Source organism: Bos indicus x Bos taurus, chromosome 13, assembly GCF_003369695.1.
Source record: "Bos indicus x Bos taurus breed Angus x Brahman F1 hybrid chromosome 13, Bos_hybrid_MaternalHap_v2.0, whole genome shotgun sequence".
NCBI classification, from domain to species: Eukaryota; Metazoa; Chordata; class Mammalia; order Artiodactyla; family Bovidae; genus Bos; species Bos indicus x Bos taurus.
In genome coordinates, this window is record NC_040088.1 from 16,277,553 (window position 1) to 16,292,700 (window position 15,148).

Below are 15,148 nucleotides of genomic sequence, written 5' to 3' on the forward strand. Positions count from 1 at the left end.
GAGGGATTGAGGTACATCCGGAGGGGATTCAGAAAGTGGGACTTATTCCAGCTGAGATGGGGGACGGCTGCTTAGGGAGTGACATCCCAGCCCAGACCCACTGGAGGATAAGAAGAAGATGGCTGGGAAGAGGAGGGGAAGGAGGAGAGGGGAGTCCAAGCAGAGGGAATGGACAGGATGAAGGCCCTAAGGTGGAAATTAGCTGGAAGTGTTGAGGAGGTACAAGGCCAGTGAGCCTGATTGGAGGGTAGAGAGTGAGAGGGAAAGTGGCGTGAAATGAAACTCACTCACTCCATCCATCCATCCATCCAACCATCTAACCATCCATCCATCCAATACACATTTACAGAACAGTTATTACACGCCAAGCATAGTTCTAGGTGCTGTGTATGGTAAAGAACAAAACAATCACAGCCCCTTCTCTTTCATCGTATTGAGGGAGACAGGCTTGTGACTGCGGTGTGTGTACATGAGTAATAAGTGCGGCTGAGAAAAATAAAGCAGGATATAGGGGAAGAGGAGGGTACTGTTTTAGCAATGCTGGTCTGGGAGGGCTTCTCTAGGGAGAGGATACTTGAGCAAAGACTTGAAGGAGGGAAGAGAGAGCTGCTGTCGATATCTGGGTGAGAGCCTCCTGGCTAGAAGGAGCAACAAGTGCAAAGGTCCTGGGGAGGCAGCAGTCATGGTGCATTTCAGGACTAGCAGGAAGGTCAGTGTGATTGGAGCCAGGAGAAGGCATGGAAGGTGGACTGGGGAGAGTGGTGAGGATGGATAGGAAGGGGGTGGGGTCATTGTAAGATTTGTTTCCAAGGACGATGGGAAGCCGCCAGGTGTGGGGGTTCTGAGGCAAAGGCGTGAGGGTGTATGATTCTTGATATGAGTCTCACCTTCAGCAGCCAATCCAGGTTATTGGCTGTGGCTCTTGGAGGTGCCACCAGTGAGTAATCGACCCCAGCCACTTTGTCTAGTTTGGTTGTCACTAGGGGAAAGAAGATGGACCATGAGCTGGCTCCCCATGGCAGCATCTTTGGAGCCTGGGATGCAGACTCAGCATCTCCTAAAGTTAAATACAGACCTGCAGTGCTAATTCCATTCCCACTGCCTCCAAGGAGCCCTCCTCCCTGTGCGCCCCTCAAAGGAAAATGAGCCCACACCCCACATTCCCAGAATCATCAGCTCCCTCCCTTCTTCCAACAGCTCTGAGACATGGCCAAAGCAGAGTCAAGGAACAGAATGACTTGGGCTTAACTGAACTCTGTGTGACCTTGGACAAGTCCTTTCACTTCCTCTGAGCCACTTGTTTTCATTTGTAGGATGGAGTACTAACGACTTTGCAGATGCTCTGTACATGGTAGGGGCTCAAAAGCCAGAAAGAGTCATTATTGCAGTGATAACATCCCAGGCAGAGCCCAAACTGGCTTCAAGTCTGATTGGTTTCTTTGTTTCCAGCATTAATCAATGAAGATTAAATGAATATTGGTTTCTCCTTTAGCCCTGCTTTCCCATGTTAGAGGGAATAAACTGAGTCTCAGAATACGTAATTAGTCCTGGATGGCAAAGCTTGTGAGTGACAAGGCTGGGACTCAAACCAAAATCTTTTTCCTGCCCAGTGAGGCTAAACCTGGGACCCTGAAACTGCCTTGAATACACCCAGGATGAGCTCTGCACCTGGAGGGGCTGGGACAGTGCCCGGAAGAAGGAAATGTATCTGAAATGGACAAGTACCACGTGCAGGCCACATTAGGCTCTGTGGGGAGGCAGCCCTGGTAGAAGTTTGGGGCACAGGCTCTGGAGTAGGAAAACCTGAATTTGGATCATATTTCTGCTTCTTACTGGCCCTGTGAATTTGGGCAAGTCATGGCTCCTGTTTCCTGGTGTAAATTTGGCAGAAAACAGTGATCTCAGTGTGGCATTGGGAGGCCAAGAGGAAACATTACTGCTGGGTACATGACACATGTTGACACTTGGCCAGATGGGTCTTCCTGTACCTTCTGCAACCCTTCACAATTTACTGAGCACTTGGGGAAAGAGAAGATTGTGTCCATTTTAAAGATATGGAAACTGAGTCCTTGAGAGGGCAAGTGACCAACCTCAGATCTCAGATCAGCTATGTACCTCTGGCTTCAGGGGGCTGTGGGTACTTGTTGTTTGTAGGGAAACCTTGTAGGGTTTCTCTTCCATTTAACTCCCAGACCTGCTACAAGGACCTGGCCCCAAGGGATCTGATACTAATTACCATTTGAAAATAACCTGCTCTACTCATTCGCACCCAAGCCTGGCCTGCCTAGGAAACTTGCTGGCTCCATCACACTCTCCCTATCTCCCTTCTATCCCAACTTCCCCTTCCCCCTTCTACCCCAGGTTCCCCCTCCCCTTCCACCCCAGCCTTCTTAGCCCTGCCCATTTCTTACCTGGCAGCGTCTGGAAATAAGGCTGCAGCTTGGAGGACACGGTACTAGTCACCACCTCGCAGATCTTAGGAGAATAAAAGAAAAAATCAGCAAAGGCTTCCCATAGTGGACAGTGTCCTTTAGGAATAATTATCTGGACAGGTTTTGCTTGTCTTGAATGTTTCCTTGAAAATCATGTAGCTACTCAAGCTTCCCTTTTCTCTTTGGCCACCAGGAAGCTCAGAGTCCAACATATAGCCTGGAAATAGTAGCTGTATATGACTGTATGGGGGCTTCCCAGGTGGTGCTAGTGACAAAGAACCTGCCTACCAATGCAGGAGGTGCAAGAGACGTGGGTTCTATCCCTGGGTCGGGAAGATCCCCTGGAGAAGGAAGTAGCAACCCGCTCCAGTTATCTTGCCTGGAAGACCTCATGGACAGAGGAGCCTGGCGGGCTACGGTCCATGGGGTCATAAAGAGTTGGACATGACTGAACAACTGAGCACACATACGACTGTATGAGATGCATTTCTGCGTTTTATTTCCTACTCAGATTCTAAAACCCATTTTATAATCTACTATGCTGTGCATTTTGACCACCATGCATGGGTATTTTTTTCTCTTAATATTTGACAGAGTGCTTTCAGATAGATGGTTGATATCTCCTTACCCACATTGTCAGCGTCTTTGACTGGAAGACCAAGGTCTCCCATCTGGAAGACTGCACAAGCCTCCTTGGTTTCCCCAAGACTCCTGCCCTGCTCTTGGCCCCTCCAGCCATTCTCACGGCAGCTAGACTAATTGATCTAAAGCACAGATCTGGCCAGGTCATCCCCTTGCCTAATACCTTCAATGGCTCCCCACTACCCTCTGGAGAAAACCCAAGCTCACTTGGCTTGGAAGACAGGCTCTGGGGTTTCCTGGAAGCTGATGGTTTATTAATGGGAAGCTAGCTCAAGAAACTACCCCTTTTCTCAGCTGAAGAGGTTGGCTTGTAGGGGATGGGGGTTAGAGTGAAAGCAGAGCTGGGGGGACACACTGGTCTGTCTGTCCTTCATACCAGTTCCAGCCTCAGGACATAGCTTGGCTACACTCTAGTCTAGCAGCTTCATCAGCTGCACGTTTTCTGGGTGGGGCTTACCACCAAGGTGGAGAAGGCAATGGCACCCCACTCCAGTACTCTTGCCTGGAAAATCCCATGGACAGAGGAGCCTGGTAGGCTGCAGTCCATGGGGTCGCTAAAAGTCGGACCTGACCGAGAGACTTCACTTTCACTTTCATGCACTGGAGAAGGCAGTGGCAACCCACACCAGTACTCTTGCCTGGAGTATCCCATGGACGGAGGAGCCTGGTGGGCTGCCGTCTATGGGGTCACACAGAGTTGGACACTACTGAAGCGACTTAGCAGCAGCACCACCACCACCAAGGGGGTTCTGGGGTGGGGGATGAGAAAGGAGGCCGGAGGGATATGAGGGTTCAGCAGGAAAGAACAGTAGTTTCTCTGCAGGGAGGGACGACCTCGGGGAAGGCAGAGGTGACTCAAGTGTGGGGCAGTTTGCTGAGGGTGCGTGACATGAACCTTAGTCTCTTGCTAGATTCCCAGGAAAATTGACATGACACATTGTAGAGCTGGACTTGCGCTCCCTAAGGGCTGTAGGGGACTGCTGAAGAGGTCTGGATGAGAGCGAAAGTGTCCCGCGATGCGTGAGGTTTGCGGACACCGCGGGCCCCACCCACCGCGGGCCCCACCCACTTTGACGGGAGCGGGCTGAAACTCTAAGCCCCTCCTACCTTTCTGGTCATGGACTTTTGGAGCAAAGACTCGATTCGTTTGCGGAAGAGTTGGATCAGCCACCTGGATTGACATGTGGGGACAGGCGTGAGGCTTTCCAGGTACTCCCCAGGCTGTGTTCAGAAGGCTGCCTCATCTGGGAAGCCTTCCTCCCTCTCCTGAAGAGGCCTAACCGCCCTCATCCCTGGGCTCCGACTCTGTACACCCCCATCAGACCCTTCTTCTGCTGTGTTCAGTGACTGGTCATGAGGTTATTTCTTACACAGGTGCACAGCGGGAACCCTGCCCCGTCCCAGCCTCATTCCTCACCACTCCCTCTCTCTCTGTCCTCCAGCCCCAGCTCGGCCATGTCCTCCTGTGTCCTCTGCTTCCTCCCACCACAGGACCTTTGCACACGCTGTTCGCTCTGCTTAAAACACCCACTGTCCCCAGTCTAATTAACTTCTACTTCTTTTCATCTCAATTCAAATGTCATTTCATCAAAGAACTGGGCAACCGCCAGACTAGGTCAGAACCTTCTGTTCTATGTGTTCATCACACGTTGTACCTCTTTTTCCTACTTCTAATATCCTTTTGTAATTCCTTGTGAGCCATTCATTAATGCAATGATTTGATTAATGTCTGTCTTCCCCACAGGCTGAAGCTTCAAGAGAACCGGGACTGTGAGGCTAAGAATCTGGGGGCTGGGAGTCCTGGATTGAATCGCTTCTCAATTCTCATTAGGTATGAAAACTCAGGCTACTTCCTATTCTTTCTGTGCCTTGATGTTCTTCTCTGAAAGTGGGGTAATAATAGACTAACCTCGTAGAGTCTTTGTGTGGACAGGATGGGATAAGGCTCATGTCTGAACAGTGCTAGGCATCCATCAACCCTCCAATCACTGTCAGCAAGGCCAGATTTTTAGTGACCACTGCTTTTTCTTGAACACAATGAACAAGCCTCATGCACAGCAGTTTCTTAGTTGATATTTGTTAGTTGGATGGAGAGATGAATGCCTACAGGCTTGTGATAAGGATTAATAACTTGGTGCACTGAAAGTGTTTAGTGCAGAGCCTGCAGCATAATAAGTGCTCAGTAAAAGTTTGCTGAATGAATATTGAATGAGCAAGGGACCCTTCAAGGCAGGGAGGGGGTGTTCCATCTGTGAACCTTTGTATCTTCCTTACATCTGAGACCTTTGGACAAGGCTGACATGGAAGTGGTATTTGGGATGTGCTTTCTGAATACAAGAATGATTAGGATAATCCTGTCCCTCCTCCCAGGACTTCCCAGGTGGCTCAGTGGTAAAGAATCCACCTGCAGTGCAGGAGATGTGGGTTCAATCCCTGAGTCGGGAAGATCCCCTGGAGGAGGAAATGGCAACCCACTCCAGTATTCTTGCCTGGAGAATCCCATGAACAGAGGAGCCTGGTGGGCTACAGTCCATAGGGTCTCAAAGAGTCGGACATGACTGAGTGATTGAGCACACATACACATTCATCCCTCCTCCCATCCACAGCCCCAGGAGGTCATACCCCAGGCTGCTGCCAGAGATGTGTATGCGGACGGTGTTGATGCCACTGCTGCAGCTGGAGCAGGTAACAGTGGAGTGGCCCGAGGCAGGATCATAGCCCAGATTCAGACCCGCCAAAATAGAGATGCCCTCCACACTCAGGTCAAAGTTGCCACCGAGTTTGCTGAAGGGAAACACAAAGACAAGACTTGGAGCAAGCATTTTCTGCCCTCTGCCAGTCAAACTTCACACCAATGCTGGAAGGTAGGTTTTGCTATTATCCCCACTCAGGATGAGGAGATGGAGTTCAGAGAGGGAAGGCCGCTTGCCCAATGTCACACAGCAGCTGAGTGAAAGAACCAGAATCCCAACTCAAAGTTTGAAGCCATGTCTGCCTGGCAGAACCTCCTCTTATCCACTGCCTCAGCCTCTGCTTGTGCTGTGTGGCACGGGGAGTGTTTCTCAACCTCTCTGAGCTTCAGTTTCCTTACTCAGACCTTGGACCAGCAGTGGGACACTGGTTTTGCCACTAGAAAGCTGAGTTTTGGGAAGGGACGTGTCTTTAATTAATTAATGACTTGGTTCATTAAATGGGGTTAATAACTACTCCCTCCTGAAATGAGTTTGGGATAAGACAGTGGATGTGAATGTAATTTGTCAACTCTTCTATAACGTGAGGAAGTATTGCTATTTATTTGTTTATGATCAGTAAGTGAAATGATAGATGTGAAAGAGCTCACATGAAAAATTAAGCAAGTCCCTCTGCTGTATAACACAGGGAACCCTGCTCAATGTTATGTGGTAGCCTGGAATGGGAGGGAAGTTTGGGGGAGAACGGATGCATGTATATGTATGGCTGAGTCCCTTTGCTGTCCACCTGAAACTATAACAGCATTGTTAATATAAAATAAAAAGCTAAAAAAAAAAAGAAAAATGAAGCAAATCTTATTGTGGGGAATTCCAGATCAGCAGTCCTTATAACGAAGGGCAGACTTACGCCTCTATCCTCATCAAAGGGTCTGTTTGCTCCCTGGATTCCCCACAAAGGAGAAGTTGCTAACGTGACAGGTCAGTCTGGGCCACTGTCACCACTGCACAGTCACCGCAGTGAGAGCCCAATATTTAGATTCACAGTTGTGGTTTGGATGATTGGCCCCAATTTTCACCCTCCCTGCGTCCATACCCTCTCCATTGCCTGTCTTGGGAGGATACGTGTGTAATTCCATGTTCTTGACTTTGGACTTGGGCACGTGACTTGTTTTGGCCAATGGTATATGAGTAGTGACTATGGACCAGTTCAAAGTCTAGGGCTTAGTATGCTTCTGGTTACCCTTTTTGCACCTCTGCTGTCACTAAGAACATGCTCTGTGTAGCTCATTCATTGGTCCAGGGAAGACGAGGAGATACATGTTGAACAGGGCCACCCCTAGCTGAGGCCAACCTATGGCAGGGAACCCCAGCCAACACATAGATACATAAGTGAAGATATATGACTTGCTTTAGGTCACTGAGTTTGGGATGGTTTGTAACACAGCAATTGCTAACTGATAAAGGGGTAAAGTAAAGGTCCCACTTAGCCTTCCCTCCTAAGCCATATGTACCAACTCAGCCTTGCTGGTGTCCTGCATTGAGATGTGGGAACATGCTCAGCTATTAACCAAGAGTTATGTTAAAACTTCGGAGAAGGCAGTGGCACCCCACTCCAGTACTCTTGCCTGGAAAATCCCAGGGACGGGGGAGCCTGGTGGGCTGCCGTCTATGGGGTTGCATAGAGTCGGACATGACTGAAGCTACTTAGCAGCAGCAGCAGCAGCATGTTAAAACTTCTTTTGTGAAAAATTTTCCCAGTAGCTCTGAGGGGGCAGATGGTATTTGGCCAGGCAAAAATTCGGCATGCTTGAGATCTTGGCTCTCCTCTCTTCCAAGTATCACCAAGAGCTTACCCCCACACTCAACAAACAACAAGCTTGGAAACTCACATGAAATTCTTTCGTGCCTTCCATTTTCCTCTGATCTTGATACTGGCATCTCTGATAGAGAGATCAAGGCCCTTATCTGGCAACGGTCTTATCTGGGAATTGGGAAGATTGAATCCTTGAATAACCATGCTGCAAGGAAGAAATAATCAGTTAGTCTCCTTGGGGTCCCCACAAGGACTCAGTCAATGGTCAGTGCAGACTCATTCCCCTCCAGCCTGGTCCTTTATCCCATCCATTTTAAGAGAGCCCAAAAGTTATGATGAGAGCAGCCTTGGGAACTCTGTGGCTAGGCTTTAAAATCAGACAAATCTGCATTTGAATCCTGCTCTTCAATTTACTTTTGTGTGATCCTGGCCACATCGCTTAATCATCCTGAGTCTCAGTTTCCTCATTTGTAAAGTGGGCACAATAACTTCTGTCTTGCAGGGTGTGTGATAATCAGTGAAGATAACAAATGTAATTCCATTGACTACATGTTCTGTAAGGGATGGAATGTGTCTGTCTTTTTTTCCCTATTGTACTATAGCAAAGCCTGCTGAATCAGACACATAGTAGGTGCTCAAAAATATCTGCTAAGTGAGTGCATAAAATTCGTTAGAGGACATTTATGGGTTTTCTCCCCAGCACCCACATCCCTCTCTTGTTGATAACAGAACTGCCATTTTTACTTTGGAGGAACTCTTCCCCACATCTAGCCCATGCTGCTCCCAAGAAAGTTGACTTCACAGGTCATCTTCAGGGGGTGGAGCTTGAGACTTCAGTACAAGCTCATTCGTGTTTTCTATTCCCTGGCCACAGTGATTGGTCCAGCAGTGTGTATGGACCTAAAATGGACCAATCAGAGTGAATCTTAGGAGTTTTGCTTGAGTGGTAAGAAGATGGTACCTTCCTCCTATAGGGCTGGAAGTGCTGAGAAGATGCTGATGGCCTCTTTGTAGGGACATCCTACCCGAGAATTAGCCTTTCCAGAGGGAAGAGATGCTGAGAGATGGCAAGAGAAAAACAGGGTCCAGTGATATTTGAGCCTTCCTCAAGCTGAACCTGAAGCCAGATGATCCCAGGGACATCTCAGTCCTCTGAGCCCCTACATTCTGGTTAAGGTCATTTCTGATTAGGTTTTCTGTCATAGAAACCTCACCTCTGCCCCTAATCCCAATTAACATAAGGGCTTGGCACAGAGTTTGGGGATTTATGACATCCCCTCGGGAGTCACAGTGAGTGTCTGAAAGACAGTTTGGGTGGTTTCTTCCACACGCAGCTTGGGGACTGTATCCCCTCGGAATGATGTGAACATTAGCTTTGGGATCCTCTAACCTCTCTTAGTTTAGGAATTTGTGGCTCTATGAATCTACGTCTTGGTGGCCCCAACACACGACAGTCCTGAACACGGAGGACTGAGCAGGACAGGGCTTACCTGAAGAAGCTGTATTGCCCTTTCCCGAGGTACTTTATCTTAAAGTTTCCTGAGAAATTGGGAATTGTTATCTTCTCCAACTCCTTCTGCAGAGTAAGCACTCCCTGCTGGCAGGCTGAGAGGAGAGAGAGGAGGCAGAGGTCAGAGGCATGTAGCTGGTTCATAGCAGAGACGATGGGATTGGAAAGGTCAGTTAAGGGCTCTTGTCAATGTCCCGATAATAAATAATTTCTGCTTTTTAGATCTTACTGTCTCCGTCACAACCACTCAGCTCAGATGTTATTGTACAAAAGCAGCCATAGACAGTAAGTCAATGAATAGGTATGGCTTTGTTACAATAAAACTTTACTGATAGAAAATGAAATTTGAATTTCACATCAGTGTCACTAGTGGTAAAGAACCCGCCTGCCAATGCAAGACACATGAGAGACATGGGTTCGATCCCTGGGTCAGGAAGATCCTCTGGAGGAGGGCACGGCTACCCACCCCAGTATTCTTGCCTGGAGAAACCCATGGACAGAGGAGCCTGGCTAGCTGAAGTCCATGGGGTCGCAAAGAGTTGGACACTGAAGACTGAAGTGACTTAGCATACACAGCACACACATCATTTTCACACGGCCTGAGACCAGATTCTCCTTTTGATTTTTTTCCCAGCCATTTAAAAATGTAAAAGCCATGCTTAGTCCCTGGGCCATACAAAAACGTGGTGACCCAGATTTGGCCTACAGGCTATTGTTTGCCAACACTTAGTTTGAAATATCACCCACTTCAAACACCCAGTCATGCATCCTATGGGTGTTTATTGATCATCTGCTCTGTGCTCTGCCTTCACAGATACTGGTCTCTCCGGGTTTTGGACTCTCTTGCCACAGGATCTTTGCCTGCACCTTTCCCACTGCCTGGGAAACCTTTTCCTCTCATCTTCACCTGGTCAGCTTCTAGTCATCATTTCTTCTAGGAACTTTCTCTGGTCTATCAGAAGAGTGCGATCCTGCTTGTTATCATTCTCACGATGCTGTGGGTATCTCTTTTGGAGCTCGCATTACCTTTTGTAATTATGCAACTATTCATGTGATTTTCAGATTAATATCTCTCTCCCCTACTAGATATAAGCCGCCCAAGGCCAGGGACGGATGTCACAGACATCCGCCACGTTTACCACAGGGACTAGAACCTAATACCTGATGGATGACTAAATGAATGAATGTCCCCACGGTCAGGAATTCTGCCATCTCTTATTATGTGGTTAACAGCGTCAGAGAACCAGTTAGATGGCAAACATGTTAAATGATAAGAGTAAGCAGTAAAATGATGGATCCTAGGATTTGCGTTTTTCCAAGAGCCAGTTAAGCATACTAATAATAACAATTGTAATAATAATAGTAACAACAACAACATTTATCAGGTTCTTATTCTGTTCCTGGCACAGTTCTGGGCTCCATGCATGTATTAAGTTACATACGTGTAACTGAACATACGAGAATCTGAACAGTCCTGGGTAGTAGGTCTTGTTGAAAAGAACTGATTTGGAACCCGGGTCTCCCACACTGCAGGAAGTCTTTACCAACCGAGCCACCAGGGAAGAAGCCCAGTGGGTCTTGTTACACCTCCCAATTCACAGACAAGGAAACAGACTCAGAAAGGTGACCACACAGCTGACAGGTGAGGGAGGCAGCATCTGAATTCAGGCCTTCTGTTCCCAGAGCCCATGCCCTGGGACAGGCCTTCTGGGGGTCCAAAAGTAAACCAAGCACAGACTGGCACTGCCCAGAGAGAAATGAAAATGTGGGATGGCCACCATCTGTGGAGCTGCAGGGGCTGGGTCTCGAAGGGTCTCTAATGCCAAGCCCAGGACGCCTTCTGAAGGCACTCGGGAGCCACTGAATAGTGTCAGTAATGAGGGTCCTGAACCGATATGCTGCACCTCAGGACACTCACTGGTGGCTGAATGGGGTGTGAGTAGAAGGAGGGACTGAGGCTGCTCTGACAGAATGTGAAGACGTTTGGGCTTAAAGGCTGAGCCCAAGTCTCTGCTCCCGGGAAGCAACCAGAGGCACCCCAGGTCTGGGTACAGGGCAGGGGCATAATCCTTTCTCCTAGCTCACGGGGAGTCTTCCGTCTGCAACCCTGGGATTCACAGGTGTCCTGCCTGGGCTGGGGTAGGAATTCAGGGATGGAATACCAGGTCTCCTTGGTCCTGTCCGGGGCTTCCCTGATAGCTCAATTAGTAAAGAATCCACCTGCAATCCAGGAGACCCTGATTCGACTCCTGGGTCAGGAGGATCATCTGGAGAAGGGATAGGCTACTCACTCCAGTATTCTTGGGCTTCCCTTGTGGCTCAGCTGGTAAAGAATCCACCTGTAATGCAGGAGTCCTGGGTTCGATCCCTGGGTTGGGAAGATCCTCTGGAGAAGGGAAAGGCTTCCCACTTCAATATTCTGGCCTAGAGAATTCCATGGACTGTATAGTCCATGGGGTTGTAAAGAGTCGGACATGACTGAGCGACTATCACTTCACTTCGGTCATGTCCTGATTCCTCCGGGCGTCCACCGCCCCTGAGAGCCTGCCTTCTCCTGGGTCTGATGTCTCTGGCACCGGCTGTCCCCCACTGTTCTGCAGGTCATCTCTCTGCCACAGAGAGGCAGCATTGAGCAGCCCCATGCCGATACTTCACAGACCAGAGCTCAGATCCAGGCCACCCCCTTCCCCTTCCCTCCTTCCAGTCTGTCTGCTCATCTGTAAAGGTCACTAGTAACATTTTGTGCTTTTAGCATAGTGCCTAGACCGATATGAGCAGGTCAGGAGGCTGCTTCATAACATTCTCTGCCGTGTCTGGGCCTGAGGGAGTGGCCTGGGGGGATCGTCTCTGTGGCACCCGGGTGGCTACTGTGCAGAGTGTGGCTGCCAAGCACCACCGCTCCTCACGGAGCCTGAGCTCGGCCCACGCTGAGGACTGAGCCAGGGGCTGCCAGACGAGTATCAGGGCTGAGAACCAGCTAGGAAGGAAGTGAAGGGCCCAAGCCCGAATCGGTTATTGGGTAGAGGGAGGGGGACCCTGAGGGGCCTGAGCACTGGACTCAGAGTCCTCCAGACTAGGGTTCCATCCCCCCTGCTGCGGCCTCCCAGCTCTGTGACCTTGGGTAACTCACCCTGGCCCAGCTTCTTGCTCTGTAAGACGGGGTGAGAGGGTCACCTTGAAGGAGCAGTGAGCAGGCCATACCCTGGATTTAAGGGCTGCACACGGCAGGTGCTCAGTCAGTGATGGGAGAGAAGGAAAGGAAGGCAGCCAGTTACCGTAGTCCAGGCCCTTCTGGGTGATCCTGGCCACGATGCCAGGGTTGGTAGTCGTCACAGCCGTGCTCAGGGCGGCCAGCACCACCAGGGTTGCCCACCTCCGCGCGGTGTCAGGGCCTCTGGCCATGTCTTCGTCCTGCAGAGCTGCCAAAACCTCGAGGTCTTGGAGGGGAACCAGGGACCTATAAAGGAGGCAGCTGTGGAAATGCAAGTCAGGAGAACGGAGAAAGGAGGAAGGAACACGAGCAGGGGCGGAAGAGGGGGTGGGCGGCTGCCTGCCTGCGGTTCCCCACCGTATGGTGGGGCCACAGCCCCAGAACAGCCAGCAGTGGAGCCTGGGAGCCCTGTGCGTGTGCGTGTGCTGTGTGTGTATGTATGTGTGGCATGTGTGTATGTATGTGTGTTGTGTGTGTGGTTGCATTTGGTGTGTGTGTGGTGTGGTATGTTGTATGTATGTGTGGTGTGTTTGTGTATGTATGCTTGGGGTGTGTGTGGTATGGTATATGTGTACGTATTGTGGTGTGTGTATGTATGCATGCGTGATGTGTGTATGGTGTGGTGTGGTGTATGTGTATGTATGTGTGGTGTGTGGTTGTGTTTGTTGTGTGTGTATGTATGTGATGTGGTGTATTGTGTGTGTGATGTGTGTATGCATGTGTGGTATGTTTGTGTGTGCTGTGTGTGTATGCATGTGTGATGTGTGTATGATGTGTGGTGCATGTGTATGTATGTGTGGTCTATGTGTATGTATGTGTGGTGTGCGGTATACATGTATGTGTGTTGTGTGTGGGATTGTGTTTGGTGTGTGTGCGTATGTGGTGTGGTATGTTGTATATATGTATGTGTGATGTGTTTGTGTGTGGTGTGTGTATATATGTTTAGGGTATGTGTGGTATGGTGTGTGTGAATGTATTGTGGTGTGTGTATGTATGTGTGGTGTGTGTATGCATGTGTGATGTGTGTATGGTGTGGTGTGGTGTATGTGTATGTATGTGTGGTGTGTGGTTGTGTTTGTTGTGTGTGTATGTATGTGATGTGGTGTATTGTGTGTGTGATGTGTGTATGCATGTGTGGTGTGTTTGTGTGTGGTGTGTGTGTATGCATGTGTGGTGTGTTTGTGTGTGGTGTATGTGTATGCGTGTGTGGTGTGTTTGTGTGTGGTGTGTGTGTATGCATGTGTGGTGTGTTTGTGTGTGGTGTGTGTGTATGCATGTGTGGTGTGTTTGTGTGTGGTGTGTGTGTATGCATGTGTGGTGTGTTTGTGTGTGGTGTATGTGTATGCGTGTGTGGTGTGTTTGTGTGTGGTGTGTGTGTATGTGTGTGTGGTGTGTTTGTGTGTGGTGTATGTGTATGCGTGTGTGGTGTGTTTGTGTGTGGTGTGTGTGTATGTGTGTGTGGTGTGTTTGTGTGTGGTGTGTGTGTATGCATGTGTGGTGTATTGTGTGTGTGATGTGTGTATGCATGCGTGGTGTGTTTGTGTGTGGTGTGTGTGTATGTATGTGTGGTGCGTGGTTGTGTGTGTGTGTGTATGTATGTGTGGTGTGTGGTTGTGTGTGGTGTGGTGTGTGTTTGTATATGTGCTGTGTGTGTGTGGTGTGCATGGTGTGTGTAAGTCAAGACCTGGCTCTGAGCGTCATTCCCCTCCCCTTCCCCGCTCCCTGAACCCTCCACCCAAATCCCTCCACCCAAGGACTTCCTGGAAGCTGGGTGGCAGGTATATCAGAGTTGATTATATTTTTGTCTCCTTTTTTATGCTCTACTGAGGTACAATTGGCAAAATTGTGCACAGTTGCTCCTTGAACAGCGCAGGTCTGAACTGTGCAGGTGCATTTGTATATGGATTTCCTTCAATAAATATGTACTGCCGTCCTGCACCACCTGTGGGTGGTTGAATCCAGAGATGTGGGACCTCGCATATGATGGAACTGCGTATATGGAGGTCTGACGCTAAATTATACTCAAGTTTTTGACTGCTTGGGATGTCAGCACCCCTAGCCCCTGCATTGTTTAAGGTCAAGTGTACATTTAAAGTGTACAATGTGATAATTCAGTATGTGTACACATTGTGAAGAGATTGCCACAACCAAACTAATTAGCTCATCTCTCTCTTCACGTGGTTATCATTTGGTGTGTGTAGGGAGAATGAAGATTTACTCTCTTAACAAATTCCAAGTATATAGTATTCTTAACTGCAATTATCATGCTATACATTAGATCCCCAGAACTTACTCATTTTATAACTGAGAATCATATTTTTCTTTCTACTTTTGATTTCCTTGGTGTTTTCCACAGTAAAACCTTTAAGGAAACAGAAGCATTTTCTTGTCCTGAGAGGCAATAGTGGTAATAATTAAATGCTTGAATTTTGAGTCTGGTATTTTAACTGGTTTTAAAGCTCAGCTTTGCCACTCTGTGGTGGTTTGACCTTGGTCAAGCCCGGTAACCTTTCTGAACCTCAGTTCCTCTTTGTAAAGTGACGATAACCAGAGTACACCCCCCACCTCGGGTTATTGTGAAGACATAAAGGGTTTTAAATCATATAAAGCACTTAACACAATACCCCATGCATAATATGCTCACAAATGGTAGCTATTACTGTCACTCTGACTTTCAAAGCAATCCATGTTCACGGGCCAAAATTTGAGAAAGAACCAAAAAAAATATAAATAAAAATTACGTGCAATCCCCAGTTCCAGAGAGGACAAGCAGAAGTGTATTTTAGAGTATTTCTCTCCTCGCTCCCCACTTTTGGTAAGCATAGATCAGGTGTGTCTTTCAACACAGAA

The 15,148-nt window shown here is 48.6% G+C and overlaps 1 protein-coding gene across 1 annotated transcript in view; it reads right to left on the reverse strand.

Annotated features, from left to right (window-relative positions):
* The window catches only part of BPI (bactericidal permeability increasing protein), a 35,476-nt gene that overhangs the window by 16,864 nt on the left and 3,464 nt on the right, over positions 1-15,148 (reverse strand). The window contains exons 2-8 of the mRNA XM_027558214.1: positions 12,363-12,641; positions 9,068-9,182; positions 7,654-7,782; positions 5,697-5,858; positions 4,182-4,245; positions 2,412-2,475; positions 888-979 (exon numbers count right to left, since the gene is read on the reverse strand). Of these exons, the coding sequence (XP_027414015.1) occupies positions 888-979; positions 2,412-2,475; positions 4,182-4,245; positions 5,697-5,858; positions 7,654-7,782; positions 9,068-9,182; positions 12,363-12,641 (905 nt within the window). The remainder of the gene's footprint in view (positions 1-887; positions 980-2,411; positions 2,476-4,181; positions 4,246-5,696; positions 5,859-7,653; positions 7,783-9,067; positions 9,183-12,362; positions 12,642-15,148) is intronic.